This window comes from Brassica napus, chromosome C7 (assembly GCF_020379485.1).
Source record: "Brassica napus cultivar Da-Ae chromosome C7, Da-Ae, whole genome shotgun sequence".
In the NCBI taxonomy this organism is placed as follows: Eukaryota; Viridiplantae; Streptophyta; class Magnoliopsida; order Brassicales; family Brassicaceae; genus Brassica; species Brassica napus.
Genome location: NC_063450.1, coordinates 41,630,741 through 41,654,166, shown reverse-complemented (window position 1 = coordinate 41,654,166; position 23,426 = coordinate 41,630,741). Strand labels below are relative to the sequence as shown.

Sequence of the window (23,426 nt, the reverse complement as noted above, 5' to 3'; positions counted from 1 at the left end):
AGCAACTGGGTCATAATTGGCAACCATGCATGTCTCTTAGTTACTATGTCTTGTCTACGACGTAATCTTTGAAGACTAATCACATGTTCAATCATAAGTAAACCTGAAGTTACTCTGCAGATTTTGAGAAACAGAATAAATCATAATTGACGACCATGCAATACAATGTCGACTTTTTCTCTATTTAAGTCCAGTTTGGTTGGTAAATCCACTAATATAAACGGATTAAGAAACTGAAAGTTCACACTGATATTCACATTCCAAGTAAAAATATTAGATTCACTAGCATCATGTTTGCAATAATATCAACGTGAAAACTTAATTATGTTGATGTGTGTTTGTTTAGAGTCATGATGTTTAGTAGTCTAATCATCAACAATAAGAGTGGTGCTTTTCACAATTAACCTTTGCTTGTATCTAAACCAACAACCCCACATCTCCCTACACACTATATAACATAAGAAGAGGCCATTATTTGAAACAGAAAATCATGTTAAGTTGTTAACATACATAAAGAAATTTGAAAATTAAAAGTTTTAAAAGTGGTTCAGGAAATAAAAAAGGAACCAACATAAGCTACAACGGAATTATAAATTTGTGGAATGAAAATCATTTAGAATGGTTTATTCCATCAATTTCACAAAAAAAATCATTTAAATTGATTTATCATTCCATAGGTTTCACATCAATTCCATAAAAATACAATAAAAACCTTCACATACTTTCATTTACAGTTATGATAAGGAATGAACGAAATGAATCTATTTCGTTCATTTATTATCATATTTATAGGAAGATTTTTATTGGAATGGAAAACGGATAGAGGAAGAGGTAAAAGAGGTCGTCATGGCCGCGAAAACTACCTTCCATCCTCCTAGTAGTTTCATTTCTCTCTTGTTTCATCAAGTTTATGAATCATAATAAGTCTTCTCCTATGTAAGCTAAAGGCACCATTAGTGGGGGTATCTGACTGAGTACCAATCAATTAAAGTAATGAAAAAAATAAAAACAGTAGGAAAGAGAATGACAATTTGTTAGAGTCGATTGGTCATGAAGATACTACAAAGAAAATGTTGATAGTGTTATAAACCAAATGATGATCGACCATGGACCAGTCCGTACTGCAGGCCCAATCCGGGACATGATAAAGAAAACCAGAGACTATGTGTTTATCTAGTATATATTCCATGTATATCTGTAACATAGTGTTTATCCTTATCATTATCTTGTTAGGATAAACATGACCTTATGACGGTCTAATACCTTGTATATATATGGACCTTCTGGACGACAGTAATAATAACACAAGTTCCCCTCTTCATTCACAACACATTATCAGCACGATAGACTCCAAAACCCTGAGACAAAACCTAACCTAAAATCCGTCACACATAAACCCTAATCCAGGCGTAACTTAAAATCAATCTATCTCTCAAACCCCGAGGAACCAGACGACAAGACACATATCAAATTGAAGCTCTGAACAAGACGAATCTATCAGCGAAAACCGTTCGTCAATCCGATCTCAGACGCGCCCACACTCGCAGAAACAATAGACGGCGCCGCCTTGGTCTTTTGGAACCCTAATCCCGAAGAACCCTAATTTGTTCTTGATTCCGTTCCAGCAAGCATTACCGTCTCAGCTTCATCCCGATCTCAGCTCAGACGAACCCTTGAACACAATCCCGTCTCGCGTTCCCGTCACTGCCTCAGCTCGATCCGACGATCAGCATCAACCCGTTCGCGAGAGACAACCAAGGCGATCGCGACCTAACAAACCTAACCCGATCGCATCCTCTCAGCTCGCGATCCCGAAGCAGCCAGCTCGTGTCCGTTCGAGGTTCATCTTGGTGGTCCGGTTTCTACAATCTGCAAAACAAAGGTAATCCTAATTCTGAGAACATGAATTGAACATAGTTGTTTTGTAAAGATTGAAACCCTAAAATCAGAACTCTAAAGATGAAAGCCATAGGGAAAATAGATCAAACCCTAAAGAGTAAATCAGAGTTCGAATAAGTCCGATCCCCTAAACCATAATTCGAGATTGATCCATTGATCAATTAAAATCAAAGTCTTAATGATTTTGAATCTCAAATCAAATCCCCTTGATCAAAGATCAAAGTTTTTTGAAATCTCCTAAAAACCCTAATTTTGGAAAATCGGTTTTAAATTGTTTGATTTAAACTTTGATTGTTTGATCACCTAGAGCTATTGATAAGATTGTTTAAATTCGAATCTAAATCACTCAAACTGAAACCCTAAAAGTTTAAATCAGTTTTAAAATGTCTTTGTTTGATGATTGATGATCTGAGATGTTAGGATTGATAAATTGATTAATAGATCTAATCTCAAGATTCGAAATCCTTATGGCCTTGAAACCCTTAATCTTGATTGATATTCCTAAAGGCCTTGAAACCTTAAATCTCTCATTACTTAAAACCTGAAAGATTGATTTAAAGAATTTACATATTGAATGAGAGTTAGGTTGCTAGATTATTTGATTGATATGGATCGTGTGGCATTGTGTTTTTGTTATCAATCACACTGAATGGCCGTGAGGCATAATGCATTGGTTCATACATGCGGCCTTGTGCCCTTGATTGAGAATAAAGTCGTAAGGCCTAAGCATCACAAAACATGAGCCGTGTAGCCTAAAGTATTATAGATAGACTTATGAATCATATGCACTAATTATTTGAATTGGTTGCAAGAATTCTACATCATGAATTTATTAATGATTTCAGATGTCGAGATTTGAGCCTTCAGATTATGCTGCCCTAGATATCTCTGGAGATAATTATCCAGAATGAGAAATGTACACTTCAATTGCCCTGAAGTCTAGAGGACTCGGGATATGTATCATTGAAAGAAATGATGAAGTTGAAAGTGAAAAGCATAGAGCCATAACAATTATGCGCTATCATCTCACTGAGGAACTGAGAAATAAGTACGAAAGTATTGAGGATTCTTATGATCTTTGGATAAAACTAAAATCCATATACTCAATTGAATTATGGCGAAAGGCCATGAATGATTGGAAGATACTCAGGTTCCAGGATTTTAAATCCGTGGAAGAATACGATTCTACTCTAATGAAAATCGCCCATAGCCTTGAACTATGTGATGAAGTGGTTACAGATAATGATCTACTGTATAAAACATATTCCACATTCAATCCAAAGGATCGGTTGCAATCATATACAGCTAAAGGTTTCACAACCTATAATGACCTATTGTCACACCTATTGGCAACTGATTAAAGAAAGCAAAAAATTAAAGATACCATTGACAGATTTGAGAAACTTCAGAAAAGATGCATTGAGGAACAAAACAGTGAGATGAGATATCCTGAGGCATTGGATCAGGATGAATCCAAGAAAGCCGTGTGGAGTAATATAGATTGTGAGGCCGGCTTATACATTGACTAAAAGAAAGATCTCGACATGATAATTTTATTTTAAGTCTATGATTTTGTGATTTGCTTTTGACCTACTTGATGATTCACGATTTTGTTTTTATATATTATCTTGCTTGGTCTTGCTTGATGATTATTGATTAAATAACAAATAAAACCTTAATAAAAGGAAAATCAGTCCACTGATAGTTGATTTCATGCATGGTTTAACTTTACCTTGATTGTATAGGTTTAACTTTACCTTCCTCCAATCACATAAAATCAATTGTTGGGTGTAGACTAATGAGTCAGTTCACTGATAGATTGATTTCTCGCATAGATTTAACTTCATCTTGATTGTATAGGTTCAACTTTACCTTCCTACAATCACTTGAAATCAATTAATTGGTACTAACAATGGCAAAAGACACGACATTATTCAGACCCATTGAGTTATAAAGAAATCAATTAATGCATATACCCATATTTTCTACTGATTTATTCTATGCTAAGGATCAGTATGAAAGAGGCATAAAACCATGGTAACCAGTATGGTTCACCACGAAATAAACACTTATGGCATGACCAGATTAGTCATCTTAATCCAAAACATGATGAAAAATTAATTAAGGCACAAAAGTGATCCCATGAAATCTCACAATGTGTTATAAGTACACAAAAGGGAAAATCACTAAAGTAATTAAGGCTCCACTGTCCTAAGCACTACGAAATTATGAGTATGTTCATGAGGGGGAGAGAGGACTAAAACCCACAGTCCATGATCATATCATAAATTCGGATTCCATGGTTTACAACCATAATATACACAGCTGGAAAGCTTTAAAGCTCTCACTAATGGTACATCACCCACGTCCAGCCTAAAGCTTAAGGACATTATGTATATAAATATTGATTTACATCAGGCCATACATGTAAGCATAGACATTCCCACCTCAGAATGATTAAGGGTCATAAACCAGACATATACACAAACCATCTTAAGAAAATACGAATATTCCACCACATATATGTGTGTCATTTAAGATGGAACCTCAGATGAGGATTGGGAATATATATTAGATAAATAAGACTTCCTCCACGAAACTATAATGTATCTTGTCCCAAACATGGATGATTTAATCAAGTGGCCAAGAACACAAATTACAAAAGATAGTAATTTGATTATCCAACTTTGAAAGGAGAAAGTTATCAGGCTGATAAAGAGTAAAGAGTAAAAGAGAAATATAATGGTATCAACCATAGTTGTCTTGGCAAGATCCTCAGACCAAAGATTATAATCTAGACGTTCTAAAAGAATATGATCAAAAGATATAAAAGCTAGCAGAAATATATGCCAGACACACTGACCCGAAAAGAAAAAATGTCTATGTCATACCAGCTTAAGCACCACGAATTTGATGTCTAAGAGACACAATCAAGTTGCTACAATGTCTATTAGAGATAGACAAATAAGTTCCAAATAATAAGGAACCTCGGAAAGTAATGAAAGGTGCTCAGAATCGTACAAATCCGAGTTCATAAGAGAAACCAGTTCAGACAGAGAAATAAGGTTGCGCAACCACACATCTAAGGTACCAGACCATGTAGTTTGGGATGCCAAACTGCAAGGTATAAAGGTCTTGGATAATAAGATCTCAAAATCTAATTAGATCATGTCTGGAACAGTATGAAACTGAAGATAAAGAGTGTTAACACCAAAGATGTATTTACATACATAAGAGCTCATAAAAGATTGTAGTACTTGGGATTTGAAGGATATAACCTGAGGATCATGAACCCACGTAGAGTACTCATAAAACCTATATAGGGACGTGGGGGTGTTCAAAGAATTCAAAGTAATTATAAGACAGATGGGCGTAGTAACCATGTACATACAGAAAAGCCATCTAAGAAAGAAACCAGTGAATGGATCTTGTGAGATAAGAAATTCCGTGAGATTAAAGGACATGACCACATGGTATAGTGTGTCCATGTTCCTTCTAAATAACGTTCAAGTATAGCTTGATTACACAAGGATACTCACAAGGACCAAGGAACAATTTATAAAGAGATATGCTCCTATATGGTGGATGCTACTACAGAAAATCAAGTTTGATTTTGTCTGGATATTTACTAAAGAAATAATGGTGTAGTAAGCAGCAAATGGATCACTGGATAAAAGTATCAACGTACCATAGAAATATGAGAAAGAAATTCTCATAGAACAAGCTTTGTTCCTAAGTTGTTTATGGATTGTAATATACAGCAGCTGTAAGTAATATGAAAGACTAAGTATTTACTTAGTGCAGTCAGTCCATACAGAAAATATTATAATTCCTTGTGATCATAATAAAGACCAACTGAGAGAAAAAGGTTTAATGGTTCTAAGGTTCAATGATACAAGTTATCGATTGATTAAACAGGCTAAGTTTTACATATGGAAAGTCTGTAGAAAAATCATAGTCGTCTGTGTGTGTGTATGATTAAGTCAGCACGCCTAAGTGAGAACCATAAACCAGGATAGTGACCAGAAGGATGTCTGGTTGTGGCTTAATGATTATAAGCATTGCTAAAGCAAGAAAAGATCGATAACCATGTACAAAGGACATGAGTGTATGACTGCGAATTCATTGTGTGATGAGTTTCATTGCAGCAAATAATTATTGATGGTATGACCTTAGATACTCATGATTATGAACGAATATAGACAAGGTCTATAGCTCAACATGGATCGACAAAAGAAAATAAAGAATGATTGGTTACAATGGATAAAGCCATTGGCACATACGAAGAGATATAAGTCCGAATGAACGAAAGATATGAAGTAAAGTTGTTCGTATGTGTTCTGGGTCTATGACTCAATATATATTGAATGTCCACATTTTGGGAAAGCCATATAACCAAAGAGAATCTGTGGGACATGAAAAAGGACCTGCAAGTAAAGTTTTATTGCAGATTATAAAGTCCATCCGAGCACCGTTTGAAGCACCATCAGTTCAACCAAGACATGGAGTGATCAGCAGCAAAGATGTACATCCTGACCACATCTTAATGGAGTTCCAAAAGACATACCAACGTCCAAGACTTACAAGTTCATTCAAGGAGAATCCAGCTGATCATCTTCACCAAGTCATAGGCAACTTCAACGTTCAAGAAGACTCGGATACCAGATGGGAATGCGTCTACTACAGTGATGCATTCATCTGGGGGAGTTCATGTGTTGTACTCTTTTTCCTGTCCTTGGTTTCCCATTTTGCCACATTGGTTTTGGGGTTTTTCAGGAGAGGTTTTAATGAGGCAACATTAAGCATGCAACGAACCTGTACCGGATGTGTCGATCAAGGGGGAGTGTTATAAACCAAATGATGATCGACCATGGACCAGCCCGTACTGCAGACCCAATCCGGGACATGATAAAGACAACCAGAGACTATGTGTTTATCTAGTATATATTCCATGTATATCTGTAACATAGTGTTTATCCTTATCCTTATATTGTTAGGATAAACATGACCTTATGACGGTCTAATACCTTGTATATATATGGACCTTCTAGTCAACAGTAATAATAACACAAGTTCCCCTCTTCATTCACCACAGATAGATAATTCTACGCCTGTCAACCCTACAATAACTCAATTAATCTGAAACAACTAAAAGATAACTAAAATTTTTAATATTATATATTAGAAACGGACGGAGGCTCTCTTCGTTGCGGATGCTCTAATGATTGGTTGAATATGAGACATGTCTCATCATATTTTTTCAAACTTTATGGTCAACCATACATCATTTGTTTTTAGTATTTTAATTTGAAAACCATTAAAAAAAAAAGAAATGAATATGTTTCATGTTTTTACCTATTTCATATCGTTCTATTATTTTTCCCCCACTAATTCCCTTTTATGGCTACTATTTATGCTGTAACCTTTGAATTAAACAGTAATGTTTGTAGATAGAAAATAATTTTTTTTTTTTGCAAAGAAAAATTAAATATATCCTGAATAAGATTGACCATAATTAGCTGGTTTTGTGCATTACAATCAATCAAAAAGGTGAAAATATTGAAGCTATTCAGAGCACGAGATTGACTGTGATTAGTGTTCAGCCGATACCAAAATATTCAAAGGAAAAGAAAATCGAGTGATGGAAGTATATCAAGGTTTGGGCCTTTATCGAAATAGCGTGTTTGTAGCCTTTAACAATATGGGACATATAAGAACTCTGGCCTATTTGATAATATATAATCAGCCCATTCAGCCTTTTGTTTCTTTATTTTGATGTCTCCTTATCTTCTAAAATCAACAGCAAAAGTGAAGCTCTTTTGAAACGTAACACGAATAAAAACTCTCGTAGTAGACTTATGAAATGAAACACACACAAAACGACAAAATCAAACTAGATAACTTTTGAGAAATTATCAAAAGCAAAAAACTTGGGGTAAAAAAAAAAAGAGGAAGAAAAGTTACACAAGTCATGAAGAGGACTGGAGGAGGACAAACACGTGGCGAGTATCAAGCAAAAGAAATCAAATCAATCGTCCTCACGTAGTACACTTGTAGGTCCCACCTATCCTCTATACATCCTACTATATAAAAGCTACTAATTTTGAAGCTTCTTAGGAATGCCACATAGGATAAAATATTCTCTACCAATCAAACTGCCACGTCATCGCGAATGTTTAGATGATGGGTCTCGAACCATCTAAAACCATCAAAATAGCCAGCCCATTGTATAACTTATAGCTTCCTTTTCTTTAGCCTACTTGCCTCAGACGTCTCCAGCGACTCCAAATCTGTTCGTCTACCCAACTTCACCGGTGTAACTCCTACGACTACAACAATGGCACTTCAATGCTCCATTATAACTCATCAAGTGAAGACTCTTTGTACCTCTCCACATCCCTCTTCTCAATCTCTTGCCCAGTTCCTTAAATTTGATTTGTCACAAAAAGTTAGTGCATCAGATAGTTTTTGAAATTCAAATAATACTAGGTGCTTTTCTGCACCATGTGCAATGATAAAATTTTTAAAAGTTAAATTATATTTAAAATAAAATTTATTAATATTATATATTTTATTATTTTTGACTAATATTTAATATAAAATTGATTATTTTGGAGACTATAATGTTTGCTATTATGATCAACACCTTTTTACAGTACTCTGTTTGTATCTTTTTTTATTAGTCATCTTCCTGTTATTTTTTTCTTTTTGGTAAAATGATTATAAAAAAATGACTGAAGCTAAAATTAACTTTTTTGTTTTTGATCATTCACGTTATCTTCAAAGTTAATAACATAGCCAACGTAAATGATCGACGTTGAGATTTCAGCTTTTCTGATTTTTACTATTCTAATGTTCAATATAATTTAAATATTCTCTTTGTTTTATAATATAATAATGGTTTAAAAGTATTTTTTTGTTTCACTATATAAATTATTTTTATATTTCAATGTAACTTTATATTTATTGGATATTGTGTAGCCAATTAAATTATGTAAATTACTGTGTAATTGATTAAATTTATATATTAAATGACAGATTTCTAAAGTAATAATTTTTAAATATTACATATTTTAATTAAAATTGATTACATTTTGAAACAAATAGAGTAATCTATAAACTAACTCTATATAGATATGAGGACAAAATTGTAAACTGGTCTCATCTTGAATTTCTCTCATTCTGTGCATTCCTAATTGGGAGGAGATAATCAACATCTAATTTTATGTTACTCTCAGTATATTAGAAATAGTCGAACCGCAAACCAATTAAGGATGATGTAAGGAAGACATAAAGATGCATTTCCAGTTATCACAAATATAAAATCAATTGACAACAACTTAATTATGTCCAGCGTAGGACAACATAGAAGAGTTTTCATACCTTCTAATATTATAATATCTCACTATATTATTGGTTAAATCAGTTTTCTCTAGCACAAATACTCACTCAATTCTTAGAGTTTAAGCTTTTCTATCTGATGATATTAGTAGTTTGATCCAAAAAAAAAGAAGAAACGGTCGAACTATACATTATAATTGGAGAAAGAAAACAAACAAAAATCAACCGAAGACTTTTAAGGTATATTAAACAAAAATTAGAAATATCAATTCTCTGCAGTTAAAGAATAATGCAATAAAATTGTAAAAATACAAAATAAAACAAAAAAAAATACACAGAAAAAAAGATTTTGTAAAATAAAATCATAATATAATTTCCATAATTGATAGTGCTCAGCTACACTAAGAAGTCTAAATTTACAACATACACAGTTTTATTTACATCTTAAAACCTATTATCTAATTAAAATGATTCTAAAAAAAGTACCAGCACGAAGAGTTAAAAAATATACAATAAAATATAATACATAACGTTTAAAATACATTATCATTGATCACTAAAAAATCATGTTAGTAGTAATAAAAATGAGATGACAACACATTTATTAAAACCATAGAACGACACACAATAATGTGTTATTAAATATACAAATTACAAATTAAATATGCTCAACGCAAACACACATAAAAATGAGACATTATATTTGGATATATTTAAATAAATAATTTTAAATATATTACATTCTTGATAATTTTAAAATTACTTAAAAAGAAACTAAATTATTAAAAAATAATATACAAATAAAACTAAAGCAATATTTTGTAACGTCAAAATAATAAATGAATAAAAAATATAGTATGTTAATAAAATAGATTTTAAAGACTTCTAATTCATGTAATATTACAAAATTCAAAATTTGTTTATTACAATTAATATTTTACATTAGATATATTAAAATAATATTCTAGATCGATATTCAATTGTTAGTTTTCAACTATTACATGTAAAAAAATATTATTAAGTACGCTTTTTTTTTAAAAGGAGTTTTTATATTTTAAGTAAGTTATTGGAGTACTTTTTTTTTCGTAAATTTATTCGAGATGAGATTCCGATCTTTTAAACTAAGATAATTTGTGTTCTATACATAATTATATATTTTTTACATAACTTTAAAATCTCAGACTTGATTCTTCATATTTTATTAGTTAATTGTGTTACATATAATAGAAATATTTACTTCAAACTAAAAATATAAAAAAACTCAAATTTAAAAATTAGTTATATATAATTTAATATAGAAAAATTTACATACAAATAAAAATGATAAATGTAACAAATTTAAATATATTATCCGCGCGTAGCGCGGAAAAAGGATCTAGTCTTTATAACACATTTTATTAAAAAACATTTTCACTACCAAAACTTCTTCTTCTTCCCCTGGCCATTAACACCTGAAAATCTCGAAACCATAAAGGAAGAAGAATAGATAATGAGATAAAAGAGATGAAAATGGTGGGACTAAGTATTGTTTTGGAGTTTTCTAACAACAACACTCTCAGCAACGGCTTTGTTAGTCCCAAACCGCATCAGGTTGTCAACAAATCCACCGTCGTGGTCAGCGCCATCGCCTCTGATCTCCGCCGTGGTAGTTCTTATCCGGATTCTGGGTTTCTCAAACATTGTTTTCTCTGTAAAAGGAAACTTCTTCCAGCGAAAGATATCTACATGTACAAGTAAGTCATCGACGAACGTAAATAAATCATTTTTTTATTACACGGCTTGTGTTAATGTTTCTCGGATGTGTTTTGAATATGTCAAGAGGTGATAAAGGTTTCTGTAGCGTGGAGTGTAGATCGAAGCAGATGGTCATGGACGAAGATGAAAGCTTTAGAAGAGAGAACTGTTCGTTCATGGCTGTTAAAGCAACGAAGCCTGACTCACCGGCCCCGACGTCTTCAGGCGGTGGTCCGCCGTGATCCGAGAAACTGAGCCAGGCGGTTTTCGAGAAAGCATTGCAAACTGAAAAGTGTGATCTGACTTTTCCACCCTTTGGACTTATTTTTGTCGTTTTGTTTTATGAGATGTAAAACCAGAAGGGTGTTTTCGGTATTTCTTGTTTACATATCTATGGGAGCACCTAGTTTCTATTTATTTGGTTCTTTACTTCTTTCTCATGAAGCTTACCTTTTTTGCCTACATTATCAACGTATTGTCACCAACTCTGTAGTTAATGTTTGATGGAACTAAGTTAAAGTAGAAAGTTTATTTTTTATGTTTCCACCATGCAACTTTATTTTAAAATTTTAAGAGGTTAACATAGCTTTAAAGAAGATGACCTTCTCATGAATTTTAGGATAAAAGGGATTTTGTAGTATAGTGGTGGTTAGTGATAGACTATGTTGATCTAATCCACAAAGGGACAACCAAAATAACACGTAGTAAAAATACTACTAGATATATATGCTCTCTATATTAATACAAATAAAGATATTCTCTTTTTTCTTTGGTTTCATGCGAATTTGATTCAATGTGTGGGAGAATCTCAAGCTTTTGACCGACATATGTTTCTATATATTTGTGTATGTCGTCGCAGTTAAACGTATATTGGAATTTGTTTATATGATTTCAAAGAAACTATAGTGTAATATTCGGTATTTACATATAAAAACATTTATTAACTTCTTTGCTTTTCCATTGTGTTGATTGTGAATCAAACTATGCATCACACGAGAAGGAGAAATGGACTATTTGGACCTTTTTTATAACGTTACTTTGTTTTATTCATAAAGGAAAAGCATCATTATGTATAGTGTACAAATGAATACTACACAAGATTAGCATGTTATACTAACTACCTTTGGGTCAACCAAGTATTTTCCAAAATGATGATAATAGATTTCTGGTTCTCATGTCAGAACGTACGTTTTGTAAATTAGTATCATCGAAAGTTTATGTAGTTTTTCAAATTAGCAATAGCTGAGATAAAGAAAAATATGAGAAATACAACAAATCATATAAAATGTTAAGCAATTGATCAAATCCATTTACAAATGACATATTAGGATAAAAATGACATATACGAGTTTGACATTTTTTTCAAAACAGCGAACAATACGTACACAGAGTGCACAAACATGATAATGTGAGTTTCACTTGTTAAGAATATGAAAAAAATATCACCCACTAAGTAAAAGAGTATTATCACTTGGTCAAGTTTCATTAATTTTTTTTCTTACTTGTTTTTGGAATAATGTGGACCAAGTTAATTTTGACATTTTACTTTGTCTTCGTGTGAAAATTGTACCATGAAATGTATTGATTACTACTTCCATATTCATAGGATCCGACTGCAAAGAGCAGTGAGGTCCCTTGTATGTCGTCTCACTCTCACTTTTCAAAGTGGGTTAAAAATGTATTGGTGGGGCTTAAATTAGTTTTGTGACCAGCCTTTAGTTTAATGCAATATGACAAGAGAGAGAATCTCCACGTCTTTTACTTGAACACACCACCACCTTAATGCTCTTTGAAGTTTAAATTAATGCAAATATGACTTCCCCATAACACCCGCCTCATTCATTAACAATAACTCTTATTGCATGACTTACATTTTCTTAATCACTAGAAATATTGAACTGAATTATACATCCTGTAAACTCATACTTATAGGCGTCAGGTATACAATCTTAAATGTCCATCTTAGGAAATTGTGAAATTCGATAACAATTCTCTTTATTAGAGCTTTAGTTATTATAATCCCAACTATGTTTAAACGGATAAGGCTGTGTTATTTTAGTATAAGTGGATTTGATAATGAAAGGTCAGAAGGCCACATGTTCCTTTAAAGTTTAAACTATCAATCTTAAATTCTTAATGCAAAATCCACCATTTTCCAATTATAATACTCAAAAGGTTAGAGACTGTAGAATAGTATATTGTTATAATGGAAACACAAATCACTATTCAATAGTGTAAGTAAAACGCTTTTTGATTATATTACTCATAGAGTTTATTGACAATGTTGAACGTAGAATGTGTCCATAAGCATTACCCCTAATGCAACACTTTGTAGAGATGAGAGTGAGCTGACCTGTTCAAGGAAACATGTGAGCTATTAAGTACAACGTCTTATGTTCCTTATTGAGCTTGCTAATTTTATTTACAAACATGAACCTGAAATGTTTCGGAATCTTCTTCGGAATCTTCCACAGTCCAACTCTTCTTTGCTATTTTTTTAGGACGACTATAAAGCCACTTCTTTCTTCTGCTGCTATTTCTTTATCAGATTGTAAGTTTTAGTAACTTTGCTTAGTTGAATAAGGCATCATTCATAATCTTCTCAATATCAAATTCATAATCTTCATAATTGTTTGTAAAACCTAACTGCTAGTCTAAGAAACTGGGCTGCTTGCGAGTCTGCAGATCATGAAAGAATGTATAATAATAACAAGCTCACTTACAGTTAGTGAGAGAATAAGGCAGAGACTTTGAGAAGTAAGAACTCGGCTTTGAGGCTCTTTAAAAAAAAGGACGAGAGTATCCTGACTGTTGACTCAGCCATTTCATTCAAATGTACTCTCATCATCATGGTTGGTTGGGATGGATGTTCTTCCGAGAGACCACATGAAAATTATTTGCTTCTTTTGGGCCCCCAGTCCATGTAAGCTATTGCTGAAACAATTGATTGCAATATTCAAGAAGTTTTTTACTGGTTTAATTATGACCATGTAAGATTACTGAAAAATAATTTGGGCCTTAGTTTATCTGGGCTGAAGGCCTAAGGAATCCGGACATCGATCCTTAACACAGTAGACTATTCTGAAAAATGTTAATGCAAAGCACTAAATAAAGCATGATTAACCCGAGGTTCTTAGGACGAGGTTCTTAGCGGAATTTAAGAAACAATTTCTTAACTTTTAACTAAAAAAGTTAAGAACCGGTTCTTAACTTTTTTTTAGTTAAAAGTTAAGAAACAGTTTCTTAAATTCCGCTAAGAACCCCACTCTAAAAATCTTGGTTAATCATGGTGTTACATTCCTTGCTAGTGGACTTCTTGGTCAATGTCATTACACGTTTAGATACTTAAGCATTAAAATAAACAGATGAAATGGCGGTGACTGTACGCAGAGCGAGGCCAGGCTTTTGCGAGCCTGTGTCCATGCAAACTAGCCTTAAAAATGTAGGCAGCTATATATCAATCCATCTCGATCTCTCTATCAAGTAACACTATTACGTGAAGCTTCTCTTCTTTTTACTGTTATACGTAATCCACTCGTAATTTCCAACCTAGAAGATATATCATATAATGTGTATTATAATCAGTCAATGATCAATCAATTATAATTAGGAAAATAATAGTTCGTAGGTAGTGTGCTCCCAAGGTGGCGTGACATCTTTCCCATCTCTTACTCTATGTCTCTGCGTATTTTTAAAATAAAGACAAAACAAAGATAAAAGGATGTGCATGCATGTGAGCCTCTTCTTATCAATCAGACGGCTCTAATTGTAAACTTAAGCGTGACATGCACCATTGGATTCTCCATTTCACCCATGATAATAAATGAAGATAGGGATACTCCAACTTCTATAAAGCATTCACATATTCATTCAAGTTGGATTCTTGTTCATTACGTCAAATATTTTAATTTTCGTGATGATTTTGTTTTAATGTTAAAGAGAAAAAGCTTAACATACAAATTACATGGGGGGACAAAAATAAAATAGAAGACGTGGTCTATGAGAGAGACGACACAATGGTCAATGGTGCAATAAGCTCAAAAAGACATGAAAATTCAATGTTGTTTTTTTGGACCACTCTTTCTTTCTTTCTTTCTTTCTTCGTCTCCATATCTCCTTACAAATTACAACCAAGATTTTATAAAAATCAGCGGCTAATCCATCGTCGTCTTCTGGTGTAGAATTGAAGATTATTTAAAATATTCATGATGTCTGTTTCAGTTCGTTATCTTTTCCGATTCGTTTTCGATTAACTATTCACACACTGTTTCCAAATACTATAATCATCATAAAAAGTTAAAAACGCAAAACAAAATTTAACAAATAGTAGAATCTAATATTTGTGGAAATTTAAAAAATCACAAATACTGATTTTAAAGATCCATAAACTCGGCTATCATAATACTACGTACTCTCGCCTAAATACACTATGAAACAAGAGGTTGCACATACTGGAACACCCCTCCATCATCTTTATTCTTACTCCCAGATCAATTCACCTTGATCCTTTTCTTTAGAACTCGTCAAATGGGGAGTTAACATTTGTGTATGCATTCACCCTATTCGTACCTAAGCTCTCACATATATAAATAAAGCACATAAGCATCAGATTCCCCGCTATAAAGGTTATTTTCAAAGCCAGCTTCAGCCATCTCTAGTTAAAACATCATTTGGTATTGCTCAACGACAGTTTGAATATACTTTAGCTTATAGGTGTAAGGAGTCACCACTACTAACCTATATACAGGGCCGTGCCTGACTTTTTTGGGCCCCCAAGCACAAAATATATTTTTGGCCCTTCAATTACTTATCATAGAAAAAAATTAAAATTTATGGAGCAAACAATTGAACTCCCAACCCTTTGTAGGAAAGAATTGGACAAAGACCCGTAGAACTAACCACACTTTGTTAAAAAAATTGGCCCTTAAAATAGTTATACACATCAGGGCCCCAAACATGTGCTTGATCAGCCTATAGTGAGGCACGGCCCTGCCTATATATACTGCGTTATGAACATGTAATCAGTCACTAATATGGGTATTATCTCTATGGATTTTATGATTAATTTGTGGCTGCTTCATGGGTTCTATGGATTTTTTCTCTTATGAATGCAAAAGAAATCTAAAAGTATATATCATGTAGTAATGTAGCTAACTTTTAGCTAGAAGCTTTAGCTAGGGTGTTTAATAAGCAGCAGAGCAAAGGGGATTGGTTTAGTAATGGTTACAGAAATGGTAAAAAAGCCACGTGGATGTGGGTTGCGCATAATGGACCAGAAAGAAAGCCTTTTTAGTCCTAAACTAAAATGTGATTAAAGAGAGAGAGAGACCACAAAGAAAGAAGTCAGTCAGTAACCCACGTGCACCTGGGAACTCGACCCCTCTTCTCTGCACAAACCCACTCCTTCATTTCCTCCATTTTCATTCTCACTCAAGCAATCTCTCTCTCTTCTCTCTCTCTCTCAAAAGAAGCGAACAAATGAACCTGAAAGCTTGACTTCTCCTCCTCCTTCTTCGTTTAGATGCCTTGAACCTCTCTCTCTCACACACACACAGAAACAGAGAACTAAAAGAAGTCATCGATGGTGGAAGCAAAGGATCAACAAGACATGGGCGATGGGATGCAATGCGTAAACCATCCCTTCACGAAGAACCCAGGTGGGATCTGTGCTTTCTGTCTCCAAGAAAAGCTCGGAAAGCTCGTCACTTCCTCTTTCCCTCTCCCCAAACACCTCTCCTCCTCCTCCACCTCTTCCTCATCCCCTTCCTTCAGATCTGACTCTGTCGGCTCCACCACCACCGCCACCACCGTCTCCGCCTCCGGAGCCAGAATCGTCACAGCCAACAACAACAACTACAACAACAGCACCAAGCTTCCGTTTTTACTTGCCAAGAAGAAGTCCTCCTCGTCGACGGCCAATATCGTCTTCAAGAGAAGCCAGTCGACGACGACGGCCGCGTACAGAGTCTCCGACTCCACCCCGAGGAAGAAAAGTGGGTTCTGGTCTTTTCTACACCTCCACTCTTACAAACAACATAGCAGCAGCAAGAAAGTCGGAAACTTTCACGACTCCTCGAAGCCCACGACAACAAAACATACTGAAAACACTTTGTCCAAAACAGAGGTGGTCGGATCTTCCTCTTCTTCGTCCTCTTCGATGTCAAAGAGAGCGAATGGAGGTGGGAGTGGTAACAGAAACGGCATTGATGTGATTGTTGAGGAAGATGGAAGCCCCAACGTTGCGGCAGCACCGCCGAGCGAGAGGAAAGTGTCGAGATCCAGATCTGTCGGGTGTGGAAGCAGAAGCTTCTCTGGAGACTTCTTCGAGAGGATCACTAACGGGTTTGGAGACTGTACTTTGAGGAGAGTTGAGTCACAGAGAGAAGGTGGTAGCAACAAGGGTAAAGTTAGTAGTAGTAGCAATGGTGGTGGTGTGAGGGAGATGGTTAGATGTGGTGGGATCTTTGGTGGGTTTATGATTATGACGTCATCCTCTTCTTCTTCCTCGTCTTCCTCATGGGTGTCATCGTCATCAGCTGAACAACAACATCATCAGAACAACATGGCTCATGGTGGAAGGAACAGAGGTTGGGGATGGGCGTTTGCTAGTCCAATGAGAGCTTTTGGTTCTTCTTCTGGGAAGAGAGGTCGTACGATTACAGATTCTACAAGCAAGAACTCTGCTCCGAACTTGGATGCTATTCCTTCATTGTTGGTAGTCAAAAGCTAAATTAAAGAACTTATAATCCCACGTTGCAATAAGTGAACTTAAAACAAGAAAGTTTCATGTTTTCATCATTTTAGATGTTTCCTTGAACATTGGGTTGATGATCTGATAGTATTGTAATGTTACACTACCTCTTCTATGTTAATTATCATCTTTTTTTGTCAACTAAGGAGAGAAGGGAGCTTAGGATACTCTTTGGGGCTACTTTCTTCTGTTTTATTTGTCTTGTTCTCTTGATTATTTTTCTTATAATTTTTAATCCTTGTTTTGTCTCTCTAATCTCTACTTAGAAGAACCATCTGTCTTTTGCTTTGTGTTGTCATTATGGTGTGTTTCTTAGCATTGTTAATTAAATTATTAAGAGAAACCACACTGGAAAAGCCAGTCAAAGGTGAGGTTTTGAAGGGTTTGACTGACTTTTTAAGTGTGAGTTTTGTGTTAAATGAGTGAATCAAAAGGCACATGCCTTTGCACATGCATTATGATTCCATGGTCCCCAACTAAAAAAAAACTTCATTTTTTGTTTGTTTCTTTTATATCTTGCGACCCAACAAAATTAAGGCATTAACAAACGGTTGTACTGCTACATACACACATCACACTGATAGTGATTACCTAATCCTTTAAACAGTGCAAACTTGGTTTCACACTGATCTTGTTAAGTGGATCATGGACATTAAAAAACAGAAGATTTTGTTATTATATAACGTGTAGAAGAGGACGTAAGGGGTCCATGAGATGAAAACTAGATATTGTGGATTCTGCAAAGCCGAAGAGACAGGGGAAAAAGGGCCCTCCTTCTCATTTACTCTTTAAACTTTCTTTTTGTATTTTTCCATGGATTTTTATGCATGTTCCAAAGACCAAAACTATCTATAATAGATTATTTAAAAGCTGAGCATGTGTCATTAGAGCAGTTTAGTAGGATCGTTCAAGAGATCAAGATCTCAATCAAATTACTAAGCATGTTCTTAAATCACCAAACACTAGCATGCAAATTTCTAGTTCTACCTAGACTAGGATAATTATAACATGGTAACCAAAAAAAAAAAAAAACTGCGGTCTAGTTACACAAAACTAATAATAATTACTTGTAAGCAGTAATGGTTTTGTTTTGAAGACAAAAACAAAGTAGCCAAACAGTAGAAGTCGTAATCTGAACGAAACACACGGTCTACTAGTCGACGCTCTCTAGAATGATTAATACTACGAAGATGAGTGTAATCAACTCATAATAATAAAACTATCAAAGATATTTCAAGTCCATAGATTTGATCATTCCACCCTCTAGAATTTAATGGTTTTTGCCGACCCATCTGATTCAATCATGTTGTGTGACAAGAACATGTTGGGTCTATATAAATACTGTTCGTAATGGGGTCAAAGTCCCCCATCCATTTAATACCTCTCTACGACTTCATATGCTCATGTGTTGCGTTGTGAGTTTGGTCTTTCATTTTCGTAGTTATTGCCAAAGCTAACAACAGAATCTTAAAGCGTCTGTAATCGCCGAAACCAACTTCTTGTCATTAATGAAGGCCAAGCGCCTGAAAAAAACAAGATGTTCGTACACTAAAACGGCATGCAGTTTGTATCCGTTTGCTGAAAACACATTGTCATTCTCATCAGTGTGTGTTTTGTTTGTTCTCATCGGTGTCTCAGTTTTATCCACATAGTTTCACTGTTCTGAAACGTAATGATTTGGAAAAAGAACACAAAATTACAAAAAAGCAGTAATAATGTAAGATAATTTCCTGATTTCTGACCCCTCGGCTTGTCAGATTTCAAATAATTTCTCCTCATGAAACTTTTTGCATTTTTTCTAAAGGACAGTAAGAAAATTACAGACCATTTGGCTCTATTCTCTATTCTCTATTCTCTATTCTCTTTCCTATTGTTGGGTGTATATGGAACATGGCTGATTAAGCCTAAACACTTATCAGACAACCCTAGTTAGAACCTTACTAATCAGACAAGCTAGAAGACGTGCTGAGACTAATAATTGTTACGAAAGACGCAAAGAAGGCTGAAAAATAGCATTACCTAACTCAGTGAAACCCTCTGCAGAAGCTTTTTTTTCTTTCTTTTTTTTGCTAAATTCCTCTGCAGAAACTTCCACATGATAATTTCTGTCTTATATCTTAATGTGAACTACGACAGTGGGCGAATCAGTAATCCATGAATGAAAACTAAACTTAAGTGAATAAAGTGAAACCAAACCATACAAAAAGTTCCACCAAAGGAAGTTGTTCAATTCATTCTCAATGAAACCACTTTTCAAAGGTTTTGGAATGTTGTTTGGTCTCATTTTCACCCTTTCAGCCATTGAAATTTCTTATGTAACTCTTCACATGTCCCTAAGGTTTCATAATCTAGCAGTAGCAGCAACAATAGTATTTGAATCATTGGCACAATATATAGATTCTCAAACCAAAACATTTTACCGGTGAACTCATCAATAGAGCTTTGATCTGACTGAAACATATCAAAGCGCTGTTACCATATTAGAAATGAATAGAACTATTATTTGCTGCATCTTCTAGAGTGAACTATTGGAGTCTTCTTTTTTTTCTCTTTTTTTTCAAATCATATTATGAGTATAGCAAGTGGTACCTCTTTTGTAAGGACGTTCTTCCTTGTTGTTCTCAATATTCTCCTACGAATTATTATCCCCAAATCCATATGCAAGAAAAAAAAGAGATTATAGTTATCCTCCCTACACACATGGCACATTACAGTTTACACCTTCAGCACTAAGAACTTCTGGAACATCAAAATCTGGGAGTCTTCGTTATATCTTGGACAGTCCTGAGCTGATTTCATATCGGTATTTGCCTGTTTTGTGTCAAACAGAGAAAAGATTAAGCATCAATCTTTGTTGCGTGACCATAAAAAACCTAACACTAGCATTATCCAAAGCAAATGTTGCTTATGGCCTTCACTAGTCAAAAGAGATTCATTCATTGAAGATATTATAGATTGGACAATTCAGCTTCTAACTGTGGAAGAGCTTACTAAACATGATACAAGGAGATCACAATTCACAAGTAACCAGTACATAACATAATCCAAAAAAACGAAATGGAGGAGAAAATGAAAGCTGTTACCTATCAACAAACCCACGCTCGTGAAGTTCATTGCAGTGAGGAGTTGGCATCTTCTTGTTCCACCGCCTTCTCTGGATCTCAATGCGACACGACTGGAAAAGAAAGCTTCTATACTCTTTGATCACGCTGGCGTCAAGGTTAGCACGAGCAGAGCTACCAAGCGGATACTTCTCATCAAAGGCTGCTGACGACCGAACATAAAAGCTAATCTCCATATTCTCTGTCGTCTTCGGCACCTGATAAGTCTGGCTCTTGTGCAGAGAATAGTCCGGCTCAGAAAAGGGCAGATAAGCCAGCAACAAAAGCAGCAGGAACGGCAGTATCTGAACAATCGTCAAACAAGTCGGTCCAGCAAAATTAACCTCCTCCTCTCGTGGTGGGTTACGCGCTTGTCTAGTTCTATAAGTACGTGTAGCAGCACCGAACGCGTCTCGTTGCTGACCAAAAAACGCCCTAAATATCTCGTCAGGATCAAACTCATCCTCAAAGAAATCACTCCGCGTAGTGTTATACCTCCTTCTCCTCGGCCTACTACGGTTACTTTGCCTCTGGATGTGATCAAACTCATCAACAAACCCCACCTGATCATACTGGCTCCTCGAGTTGCCATCACTCAAACACGTAAACGCTTTAGAAACTTTCTTGAACGCTTCCTCTGAGCCTGGAGCCTTGTTCTTATCAGGGTGAACTTTCAAGGACAGCTTCCTGTAAGCTTTTCTGATTTCTTCAACGGAACAGCTCTTCTCTAAACCTAGAATCGTATAGTAATCGTTGTTCCTCTTGATACTCCTAACCAGCTCAACGTTTTCCTCAGTGTATACCTTCTTCTTATTCTCGTGAGTCTTAGGCTCAAGCTTATCACCATCAACAGCTTTGTGGTTTTCATCACTAAGAGACGGATTCTCTGAAACTGAATCCAGATTCTCACAAGCAGTGGCGAGTTCATCGGTGGAGAGGCTTGGATTAAGCCGTTTCGCCATCTTGATGAATCTCAATGCTCGTTCCTTATCGCCAGAAGCAATGGCTTCTTCGGCGATCCTCACACACCTCGCCGCATCGTCTTTGTTACCATCCATAACTTTTTCAAATCCCTAATTCAAAACCTACCGAAACAAGGATCGAATCAAATTCAGAATAGAGCTTCGATTTGGAATTTTCGTACATTTAGGTGAAGACGATCGAAACAAGGATCAAAGATCGTCGGACTCAGAAATTAATAGTTACCTGATTCAGAGGATGAGAGTTGGCATGGAAGAGTGAAGGAGGAGCTGAGCAGAGAGAGAGAGAGAGTTGATGGTTTAATTCAGTGCCTTGCCGTCGCGAAGAGAGGTAGTCAAGTCGGAGATGATGATGATGAAAGCTCACGGCATCAAAGATATTTTTACATAAATGATATAATGGGCCATTTATATAATGGACCTCGTGGATATGAGTACGAACCCGTTGGAGTGGCCGACTTGCGACAGAGATCTGGATGTTCCAAAGACTACGTGAAGACTTCGAGGTTCGAGGATGTGAGTCTGTCTCATATTCTTCTGAGTAGGAATGATTGAGCGGACGCGGAAGAAGCAAGAAGTAGAGGATATATCTTTTTCCATATAAATCAGATTCGGAGAAACGGAGATGCTCCTCGGAGAATCGGCTCGTATGCCACCACTTGATTTATCTCACATAGGTAGCCGACAAAAAAACAATAATATATATATATAATGAACCGGCGATCATTGGTTGGATTTTAACTTTGATTTATTTTTAAAGCATTAATCTTAACTAATCAGACTGTAACTGTACTTTTAAAGTTAAAGATTGTTACAGCATCTGCAACTTTATTTTTATTGGGAATGATTAGTACTTTAGCTTTATATATTTTTAAATCACTGATTTTTATCTATCATGTTGTAGCTTTATTTCAAAAAGTTAAAGTGTATATCAAGTTTTTATTTTGTTTTTACCAATCATGCTTAAAGCTCGCTACAGATTCTACAACTTTATTTTTTTATTAGAAGTGATTGTTTGGAATTTATCTCCATACTTTAGTTTTATTTATTTTTAAATCACTAAATTTTACTAATCATATTGTAACTTTATTTTTAAAAGTTAAAGCTTACATCAAATTTCTATTTATTTTTATCAATCATGCTTTAGCTTTATTTTTAAAGCTATAACAAGAAAAATAAAACAAAATTTTTTCTTATGTTATTTAGGTAAAATACCCTACATCTTTCATTTACACGCTGTAGAATCTGTAAAATGAAAAAAATTATCTATAATATAAAATAAATTAGATAATTATAATAAAAAAACATCTATAAATATTTTATTTTAATTTTGGGTGTTTATTAATTATTGGAATATTTTAAATAACGTAAATATTATTTACATATCACATTTTAAATAATAGTAAACTTTGATAATATATGAAAAGATATTAATATAAATTATTTTAATTGATAAAACATAAGTTTCTTATATATACATCACATATTTTATTTTAAAATATCTACAACATATGATTTACATCTACAACAAATTTAACTGCAATAAAAATCTCTGCAAAAAAAGTTTACAATAACAATTTTACAACTACAACCAACTTACCTAAATCTAAACTTTTTCAG

The 23,426-nt window shown here is 34.6% G+C and overlaps 3 protein-coding genes across 3 annotated transcripts; 2 read left to right on the top strand and 1 right to left on the bottom strand.

Moving 5' to 3' along the window:
- The first annotated feature begins 10,624 nt into the window (after positions 1 to 10,624).
- Positions 10,625 to 11,391, top strand: LOC106409141 (FCS-Like Zinc finger 15-like). Its single transcript, XM_013849819.3, has 2 exons — positions 10,625 to 10,973; positions 11,060 to 11,391. Exons 1-2 carry the CDS (start codon positions 10,744 to 10,746, stop codon positions 11,214 to 11,216), a joined length of 387 nt encoding a protein of 128 aa, XP_013705273.1. The 5' UTR covers positions 10,625 to 10,743; the 3' UTR covers positions 11,217 to 11,391.
- A 4,725-nt stretch (positions 11,392 to 16,116) lies between these two features.
- Positions 16,117 to 17,866, top strand: LOC106411223 (serine-rich adhesin for platelets-like). The gene has a single exon (XM_022714876.2). The coding sequence runs from the start codon at positions 16,556 to 16,558 to the stop codon at positions 17,702 to 17,704; it is 1,149 nt and encodes a 382-aa protein (XP_022570597.2). The 5' UTR covers positions 16,117 to 16,555; the 3' UTR covers positions 17,705 to 17,866.
- Positions 17,867 to 20,285: 2,419 nt separating this feature from the next.
- LOC106411483 (chaperone protein dnaJ 49-like) lies at positions 20,286 to 22,365 on the bottom strand. The gene is made up of 3 exons (XM_013852253.3): positions 22,033 to 22,365; positions 20,809 to 21,911; positions 20,286 to 20,536 (listed from the first exon to the last, which is right to left on the bottom strand). The coding sequence occupies exons 2-3, from the start codon at positions 21,882 to 21,884 to the stop codon at positions 20,521 to 20,523; spliced, it is 1,092 nt and encodes a 363-aa protein (XP_013707707.2). The 5' UTR covers positions 21,885 to 21,911; positions 22,033 to 22,365; the 3' UTR covers positions 20,286 to 20,520.
- Positions 22,366 to 23,426: the final 1,061 nt, after the last annotated feature.

Bases quoted from the DNA above. Each gene is read 5' to 3' on its own strand.
- LOC106409141 (XM_013849819.3), top strand. From the start codon at position 10,744: ATGAAAATGGTGGGACTAAGTATTGTTTTGGAGTTTTCTAACAACAAC. The intron at 10,974-11,059 runs GTAAGTCATCGA...GAATATGTCAAG, and splicing joins AAAGATATCTACATGTACAA to AGGTGATAAAGGTTTCTGTA.
- LOC106411223 (XM_022714876.2), top strand. From the start codon at position 16,556: ATGGTGGAAGCAAAGGATCAACAAGACATGGGCGATGGGATGCAATGC.
- LOC106411483 (XM_013852253.3), bottom strand. From the start codon at position 21,884: ATGGATGGTAACAAAGACGATGCGGCGAGGTGTGTGAGGATCGCCGAA.